This window comes from Megalopta genalis, chromosome 10 (genome assembly GCF_051020955.1).
Source record: "Megalopta genalis isolate 19385.01 chromosome 10, iyMegGena1_principal, whole genome shotgun sequence".
Taxonomy (NCBI): Eukaryota; Metazoa; Arthropoda; class Insecta; order Hymenoptera; family Halictidae; genus Megalopta; species Megalopta genalis.
In genome coordinates, this window is record NC_135022.1 from 9,679,316 (window position 1) to 9,687,343 (window position 8,028).

General features: G+C 44.4%; 3 protein-coding genes across 6 annotated transcripts; 1 reads left to right on the top strand and 2 right to left on the bottom strand.

Moving 5' to 3' along the window:
- Nucleotides 1-166: 166 nt before the first annotated feature.
- Nucleotides 167-4,635, top strand: LOC117228302 (ribosome biogenesis protein BMS1 homolog). The gene is made up of 3 exons (XM_076524976.1): nt 167-1,152; nt 1,216-4,110; nt 4,186-4,635. Exons 1-2 carry the CDS (start codon nt 299-301, stop codon nt 4,070-4,072), a joined length of 3,711 nt encoding a protein of 1,236 aa, XP_076381091.1. The 5' UTR covers nt 167-298; the 3' UTR covers nt 4,073-4,110; nt 4,186-4,635.
- On the bottom strand, nt 4,496-5,791 carry LOC143260188 (filamin-A-like). The gene is made up of 4 exons (XM_076524989.1): nt 5,479-5,791; nt 5,207-5,403; nt 4,820-5,122; nt 4,496-4,721 (listed from the first exon to the last, which is right to left on the bottom strand). The coding sequence occupies exons 1-4, from the start codon at nt 5,642-5,644 to the stop codon at nt 4,653-4,655; spliced, it is 735 nt and encodes a 244-aa protein (XP_076381104.1). The 5' UTR covers nt 5,645-5,791; the 3' UTR covers nt 4,496-4,652.
- Nucleotides 5,696-7,524, bottom strand: LOC143260189 (rho GTPase-activating protein conundrum-like). Of its 4 annotated transcripts, none has more exons than XM_076524990.1 (4): nt 7,277-7,524; nt 6,250-6,467; nt 5,939-6,180; nt 5,696-5,866 (listed from the first exon to the last, which is right to left on the bottom strand). In XM_076524990.1, exons 1-4 carry the CDS (start codon nt 7,300-7,302, stop codon nt 5,726-5,728), a joined length of 627 nt encoding a protein of 208 aa, XP_076381105.1. In that variant the 5' UTR covers nt 7,303-7,524; the 3' UTR covers nt 5,696-5,725. The 4 variants fall into 4 exon arrangements, with proteins under 4 accessions (XP_076381105.1, XP_076381108.1, XP_076381107.1 ...); XM_076524993.1 differs by lacking the exon at nt 7,277-7,524 and adding an exon at nt 6,943-7,247; XM_076524992.1 differs by lacking the exon at nt 7,277-7,524 and adding an exon at nt 6,868-7,247.
- Nucleotides 7,525-8,028: the final 504 nt, after the last annotated feature.

The following is an 8,028-nucleotide window of genomic DNA, read 5'->3' on the forward strand; positions in this document are numbered from 1 at the left end:
TTTAAGGATTCGATTTAAGGATTCCAAGCTGTGCAGTTATTATCGACTTGATGTCGACAATTTTACCCGAATAGTTTGAGTGTTTTGTCACTACGTGAAATGGCGCTGTACAGACACCAAATTAAGCTGTACGTTTCCACTATAAGAGGCGCCATGATCGCAAACATGTGCACAACGTAAAACAACTTTGCCTGTTGCTTCCTAAGGGTCGCATAACCTAGCCTGGAGTGAAACCGAGAGGTAATTTTATTAGTGCAATATATTTAATCGTTGTAACGACTTCGTCAAGAAATTTAAAATGGCTTTCGAAGCGGAAGGTACGGTGAAACATAAATCGCACAGAGAACGCAATGCTGGTCGCAAGGCTTCGAAAAAGATGGCGAAGACCGAACACGTGCAAGAACTAACAGATAAACAGAAGAATCCGAAAGCTTTCACGTTTCATTCCGCGCTTAAGGCGGAGAGACGTTTCCGGCGTAAACAGGATATAGAAACTAAGAAACAACACATACCTTTGGTGGACAGAACTCCTCTGGAACCACCTCCTATTCTGGTCGCCGTGGTTGGTCCTCCAAAAGTAGGAAAATCTTTGCTAATTCAATGTCTAATCAAGAGTTACGTGAAACAGCCGCTGACCAATATAGTAGGTCCGGTTACTGTTGTTTCCAGCAAAAAGAGAAGAATTACATTTATGGAATGTAACAATGATATCAACTGCATGATAGATATAGCAAAAGTGGCAGATTTGGTTTTGCTCCTAATAGATGGCTCCTTTGGTTTTGAAATGGAAATCTTTGAATTTTTGAATATCTGTCAGGTGCACGGAATGCCCAGGATCATGGGAGTTTTAACTCATTTAGATTTAATAAAAAATGCGAAACAATTAAAAAGGACTAAGAAAACGTTGAAACATAGATTTTGGACCGAAGTTTATGCTGGAGCAAAATTGTTCTATTTATCCGGGATGCTTCATGGAGAATATTTACGAACAGAGGTAAAAAACTTGGCTAGGTTCGTATCTGTGATGAAGTTCAGGCCTCTGACTTGGCGTGGTACGCATCCGTATATTTTGGCGGATAGAGTGGAAGACTTAACACCTCCGGAATCAATAAGACAAAATCCAAAAACTGATAGAACTATAAGTTTGTATGGGTAAGTAAAGATTATACGCTATATAAAGTTATCATGAGTTCTATATTGTACCGTTTTTTGCAGGTATGTGAGGGGAGTTCCTTTAATCAAGGAAACGTCTATACACATTCCTGGATGTGGTGATCTGAAAATTAAAGATCTCAGTTTTCTTCCGGATCCCTGCCCTCTGCCAGAGGTGCTAAAAAAACGTGCATTAGTAGAAAAGGAACGTTTGATTTACGCACCTTTCTCAGGCGTGGGTGGGATAGTTTATGACAAGGACGCCGTTTATGTAGAGTTGGGTGGCAGCCATTCTCACAAGGAGGAGGATACAGGTTTGGTTGGAGCTCTGATGGATACTCGGCAAACCCTCGATCAAAAATTACAACATAGCGAGTTGCAGCTGTTCAGCGATTCTGCTCCGATTAAGGCAAAGGACGTCGAGGAAGCTCTTGGCGATTACGTTGGCGAAACCGTGATCGACAATGGTCGGGTTAGAAGAAAAGTTGTCTTCCCTGATTCGCAGGACAGCGAGGAAAGCGACAATGAACTGGACGACGAAGATAAAAACGTCAGTACGGACAGTGACGAATTGAAAGAAGAAAGCGAGAACGAGGAGGCATCGAATGGAAACGGTGCAAAAAGAAAAAAGAAGATTGTCGGATCTAGAATGATGGAGCGGAAGAAGAGAAAGAGTTCGTCGAACGATTCAGACTCGGACGACAATATAGACAAGGAGAAACATAAGTCTGCGGTCGTTAGTGAACAGACAGACGCGTCAGGTAACACGGAAGTTTATCATTCGACGAGTAAAGAGTCTGATATAAAAATCAAGAATAAAATCGCGGAAGCGCTCGATTCTTTGACTAACACGAGCAAATATAACAAACAATCGAACAGCGACAGCGAGAACGATAGCTTTGACGAACTTAGCGACGAAGATTCGCGCGCTGGACTCGAGAGAGACGGCGACGAAGATGAGGAAAGCGCAACGAATCTGTCTCAACATGGATCATCGCAGGAGGACCTAACCGACGATGATGATACCGCGGTAGAGGACGACGAGAGCGAGAAGGTTGTGGACGAATTAAAGTGGAAAACAAATTTGGCCGAGAAAGCTAAGAACTCGTTCGAGGACCGTCAACGAGATAACAAGAACTTGATGAAGTTAGTGTACGGAGTGGTCGACAAGAGGAATCTCGTTGAAGAAATGCAGGATGGGGAAGAAAAGGAAGAGAAAGAGGTCGCGGTGGAGGACCAGGAGAACGAGATCGGCGGCATTTTCCGTGTGGTGCAAGAGCAGCAGAAGCGTAAGATCCAAGAGCGAGAGCTGCAGAATCAAGAGGAATGCGTGTTCTTTTCGAAAGAACCACGAGATTGGTTGGAAGAGGAGAACAAATTGCTCGTCGTGAACCGTTTCGTAACGGGAAAATGGAAGGAATCGGAGGACGCGGAAGAGCTATTGAAATTAGACGACTTGGACGATGATGTCTACGGAGATTTCGAGGACCTGGAAACTGGGGAGAAACACGAGACTAAAGCACCGAAGGAGTCGACGAAGGACGATATCGAGGAGAAGAAGAATCTTCTAGAGAAGAAGAGAAAGTTGAAAGAGCAATTCGACATGGAATATGACAACGGTGAGACGAAAACTTATTACGACGATCTCAAGTCGGAGGTGGAGAGACAGGCGAACTTGAACAAGTCGGAATTCGATGGAGTAGAGGACACTGTGCGGGTTCAGTTGGAAGGATATCGTCCTGGTATGTACGTTCGCGTCGAGTTGGAAAACGTGCCTTGCGAGCTGATCACTCATCTGGATCCCACGTATCCGCTGATCATAGGAGGACTCTTGCACGGTGAAGAAAACATAGGATATGTGCAGACGAGGATGAAGAAGCACCGATGGTACTCGAAGATTCTTAAAAGCCGAGATCCATTAATCATTTCCGTGGGTTGGAGACGATTCCAGACGCTCGCGATCTTCTCGAAGCTGGAGGACAACTTGAGAAGCAGAATGTTGAAGTACACGCCGGAACATGTTGCCTGCATGGCACACTTTTGGGGTCCTATAACTCCGCAGAGCACCGGGGTTGTAGCTGTGCAGGACGTTGCTAGCAGAGCGCCGGGATTCAGAATAGCGGCGACCGGTTCTGTAGTCGAGATGGACAAGAGCACGCAGATCATGAAAAAGCTGAAGCTCACCGGCGTCCCCATGAAGATCTACAAAAAGACTGCATTCATCAAGGACATGTTCAATAGTGCCCTCGAGGTGGCAAAATTCGAGGGTGCCAAAATAAAAACAGTGTCGGGTATACGCGGTCAAATAAAAAAAGCTGTATCGAAGCCGGAGGGTTGCTTCCGGGCGACGTTCGAGGACAAGATACTTCTAAGCGACATCGTATTTTGCCGCACCTGGTACAAAGTCGATGTCCCGAGATTCTATAACCCTGTCACGTCGCTTTTATTACCGACCGACGAGAAGAACCGTTGGCAAGGAATGAAAACGACCGGACAGTTGAAAAGGGAACTAAACATTCGTATGCCGGCGAACGCGGACTCGATGTACACGAACATCGAAAGAGAACCAAAGATCTTCAGACCTTTGTCTATTCCTCGAAGCTTGCAGAAGGAGCTTCCTTACAAAGATAAACCAAAGATGATGTCACATCCTGGAAGACGCAAGCCGAAGTTCAAAGACGGCAGAGTGGCGGTAGTGCGCGAACCTAAGGAAGAGAGGGTGGCGAGGCTCATGCAAATGATTAAAACCAATTACGCTCACAAACAGAAACAGTTGAAGCTAGCCATGAAGAAAAGAATCGAGGCTCACCAGGCTCAAATTTCCGCGGAAGAAGCGCGAAAACTTCAAAGACAGAAGGAAATGAAGAAACAAGTGTTCAGAGAACTCAGCAAGTTAGAGAAAAAGAAGAAACCAAGTTAGAGAAAATGACAACGACGCGCCGAACAAATTTTCAGATAGTAAGTCCTTTTTAAATTTAAATAATCTTGACATAACCAGTATCAATTAAGAAATAACATGAGTTTTTATTAAAGTTTTCGCGTTGAACTGAGACGATTTGTCTTGCACTCGAGAGGGACGCCGCGGAGCTATTGAATTTAGACAACATGGAAGATGTTTATGGAGATTTCGAGGACCTGGAAACTAAATTCAAAAACACGAGGCTGAAGCACTGAAGGAGTCGACGAACGTCGATATTGAGGAGAAGAGGAATCTTGCAGAGAAGAAGAGAAAGTTGAAAGAACATTTCAACATGGAATATGACAACGGCGAGACGAAAACGTATTACGACGCCCTGAAGTCGTTGGTAAAGAGACAGGCGAACTTGAACAAGTTGACATGATATTTAAAAAAACACTGAAGTATCGTTATCGGAGTAACGAGACTTGTCAAAATATCGGTTTTATTGCAAACATTTTTAGATAAGTTATAATATAATTATATATTATCAAAATATATTATTAGTTCGTAAAAAATAATAACAACTTGATATGCTATTTCCTTACAACATAGCTTGCGATCCACGCCACGACGCGATCGTGTGATGTCCCGTTGAATAATTGTCTCCACCCTGCAATTAAAAATTTGATCCTCACCACATTTCTGAACAAATATTCGAACAAAACTCGCGTGACGTCGTTTCGGTTCGAAACTGGTACACGTCTTTACCTGTGTTAGCATCAATAGCTCGTCTTGCGTATCAACGATCTTAACCGGGAACGGGGAACCCGGAACCAAAACGCCTGCCCAACGAACTTCGACTCTATAGTCGCCTGGTTCCGTCGGATCGTACCGACAAAGAATTATACGATCCTTTTGAGTTTCTCTCTGCATTTCTACTCTGAACGCCCCTTTGGGTCCACGGACTCGTACTGTCAGTTGACCAGCACCGGCGCCTCGAGTGTCGCAAATGAAACGCGATTGGAATGTCGCTAGTACTCCATGCTCGATTCCTGGCCCGTACACTCGTACCTGTTTTAGAAACAATTTCGATTAGTACGGGCCAAAAGTTTCGAATGTTCGCAAATGTTATTTTGTTCTGAAACTCGAAATTACCTTCGAAGCGTCCGGAGCACCGGAAACGCGTAACGTAAATGGCGAACCCGGAACATGTTCTCCCGCATACTTGATCGTTAAAGCATGTCGTCCAGCCTCTTGCGGTTTAACGTTTAACGTGAAGGTAGCGTCGCCGTGATCGTACAATTCGCAGTAAGCCACTTTATGAGGACCCACGCAGTGTGCCGTCAACTCGCCTGAACATCGAAAAATATTCTCTTCGCACACATTGACCAGTAACGAAATTCTGGTTCTGAACACACGTTACATACCTGGTCCTGCGCGTCTAGTATCGATGAAACTTCGTATTTCTTGGCCGACTATACCGTGTTTCAGTCCGTCGCCAGAGCAAATGACACGCGAGGCGTCAGCTGCGCTCGTTACATTGATCTGAAGAGGACATCCTTTCAACTGTCTTCCGTTCCAAGACACGGTCATTAACAGAGGGTCGGGAGTTAGAGGTATGTAACTTGCACGATAAACAGAGTCCCCTGCGCGCGTGAAATCAAATACATAATTCTAAGAAGAAAATATAACGTAACCAAGTTGAGTTACGATCGTTGGAACAGTGATCGTTGGAGCGCTTTCTGGCGTCGCGCCAGTCACAGAATCCAGAGAATCAGGCGTAGCGCTGCGGGATCTCGTTCCCGTGCTCGACGCCTAACGTGTCAACAAAGAACGAATTACCACGGCTACATGAATCCTTTCGTGTCGGTTTCCAATTCCTCATACCTCTACGTCTTTGAACACGTCTCTGATGTCGGGCTTGCGGACGCGTTGCCGTTGATTGAAACGCTGCTTGACCGTGTGATTCAGTGACTTCACGCGCCGTTTCACAGCCTCTGCCTGGGCTCGTGACAACGGTCGCAGTGCGGCACCCAGTTCTTCCGGTGGCACTTCTTTTCCGACTTTCCATGCTTCGGTCAGCTGTCCCAAACCAGCTGTACGTAGCCATTCCGCTTCTTCCTCGCCGTCTGAAATTACCGATATTCATTTTTCTTGCCGAGAATTATCTTCCAAGCTGCAGTGAACCGAAACCTCACCATCGTAATTGCGTGGGCATTCCTCCTCCAGATAATCGTCCAACAACTCGGTTTCTTCTATCATGTCCTGATACTCTTCCCAATAGTCCAGAAGACGATTGTCCCCTTCCATGTATGTTGTTCCCTGTGCCCTTTCCATGGGATCTGCTTTTCCTTGGACCATCCAGATATTATCTACCTTTACTTCTTTATGATATCGACCAGCCATTCGTAGGTGCCTGAAATAAAAGAAACATATTTTCGTCAAATAGGAGGGTACATGGAACATGAAAAATAATGTGATTCGAATACAATCGCAACACGAGCCGATCAAACAGCATCGACGTTCTTCAGATTTTCATAATCCGCTTTCTAAAATAGGCCAGAAATCGAATTAACATTCGTTTCGCCTCGAGGTAATACCAGCAACGCGTTTAAACAGCGACGCGACCAACGAATCGTACGAAATTCAAATGAAATCAAACGGGACTCGAGAAAAATTGGAACGTTACGGTCGTGAGTCGTGGCACGAAGACCGATGCAACGAGTAGGGTGCTGTGTACCCTAACCTATTAGTAAACAAAGTCGATTGGCCTCGATCAAGAACAGAGAAAGATTTCTCACGTCACGTATACGCACATTTCAGAGCAAGAAAGTGTCGTCAATGCTGCGAGAAAGCACGCACGATCATTTCCTTTTCAAAGTAAATTTTACACTTTATATTTATAGTTTTCGATGCGCTAATTCCACAATCACACTTTATCAAATCGCAGAGTACATGCAGAGACGCAAACACAAGCACACGTGCCTGCACAAAAGGAACAACACTTCGATGTTTGATTAGCGTTGTTCATAATTGCTTTTAAACTAATGCGTCAACGATAAACAACTGTCTTCGAACAGTACTAGGTATCTATCGTGACCTGAACTGTCGACGAGACGACCCAAATATGTATATACAACGTAACCATGTTCGGTTTTCAACAAATCAATTTATGTTCGCGTTTATAAAACACTCGGCTTGAACTCGTTCTGTACTTCAACTTACATTGGAAACACGAACGGCTGGAACATGTACTGTGTACTCGCGACTCGACAACCTGTTGCTGACGCATATGTGACTCCCACTTGTATTTATACACACTGATTCACGATATTCGCGATTTTGAGCTGACATCTGCATTCTCTGTAAAATCTCACTGGCAACACGTTCTTCGTCTCTTTTCTCTTCTTAGAGCAAAGAGCAAGACAACTCGGCCAACTAAAACCACTACGAATAAGATACAACATACAACGACACACTTATACGAAATGTTTGGAGTCACTTGCTGGCGTGCTGGTGCTGCCACTTGATCCGTGTCACTTGTCCGTAGTCCGACTCGCACAATGTATATATACAAACAGGTAGTGCATCGCACTTTGTTTCAGAAACGGATTTCTCTATAGTGTGTTCCTTCAATTTCTTTCGTATTAATTCGGGTCCTTGAAAATTACAAAACATTCCAACGAGAAATCACTAAAATATCGAATTCAACTGAAAATATTCTTGCCGTTTTTGCTATTGGACACTCTGCAAACTCTAGCACGAAACAGATGTTTCGTTCAAGTAGTCCGCACAACGTCACTTCATGAAGTAGCAAACGATTCGATTTAAGGATTCGATTTAAGGATTCCAAGCTGTGCAGTTATTATCGACTTGATGTCGACAATTTTACCCGAATAGTTTGAGTGTTTTGTCACTACGTGAAATGGCGCTGTACAGACACCAAATTAAGCTGTACGTTTCCACTATAAGAGGCG

What these genes read in the sequence shown, in the direction of transcription:
- LOC143260188 (XM_076524989.1), bottom strand. Translation starts at nt 5,644, where the DNA reads ATGACCGTGTCTTGGAACGGAAGACAGTTGAAAGGATGTCCTCTTCAG. An exon ending in TACTAGACGCGCAGGACCAG is followed by an intron (nt 5,404 to 5,478) that starts GTATGTAACGTG and finishes TTCGATGTTCAG; the next exon opens with GCGAGTTGACGGCACACTGC. An exon ending in AGCTATTGATGCTAACACAG is followed by an intron (nt 4,722 to 4,819) that starts GTAAAGACGTGT and finishes TTTTAATTGCAG; the next exon opens with GGTGGAGACAATTATTCAAC.
- LOC143260189 (XM_076524990.1), bottom strand. Translation starts at nt 7,302, where the DNA reads ATGTTCCAGCCGTTCGTGTTTCCAAT. An exon ending in CAGCCGTTCGTGTTTCCAAT is followed by an intron (nt 6,468 to 7,276) that starts GTAAGTTGAAGT and finishes CTTTTATTTCAG; the next exon opens with GCACCTACGAATGGCTGGTC. An exon ending in ATGCCCACGCAATTACGATG is followed by an intron (nt 6,181 to 6,249) that starts GTGAGGTTTCGG and finishes CGGTAATTTCAG; the next exon opens with ACGGCGAGGAAGAAGCGGAA.
- LOC117228302 (XM_076524976.1), top strand. Translation starts at nt 299, where the DNA reads ATGGCTTTCGAAGCGGAAGGTACGGTGAAACATAAATCGCACAGAGAA. An exon ending in AGAACTATAAGTTTGTATGG is followed by an intron (nt 1,153 to 1,215) that starts GTAAGTAAAGAT and finishes CGTTTTTTGCAG; the next exon opens with GTATGTGAGGGGAGTTCCTT.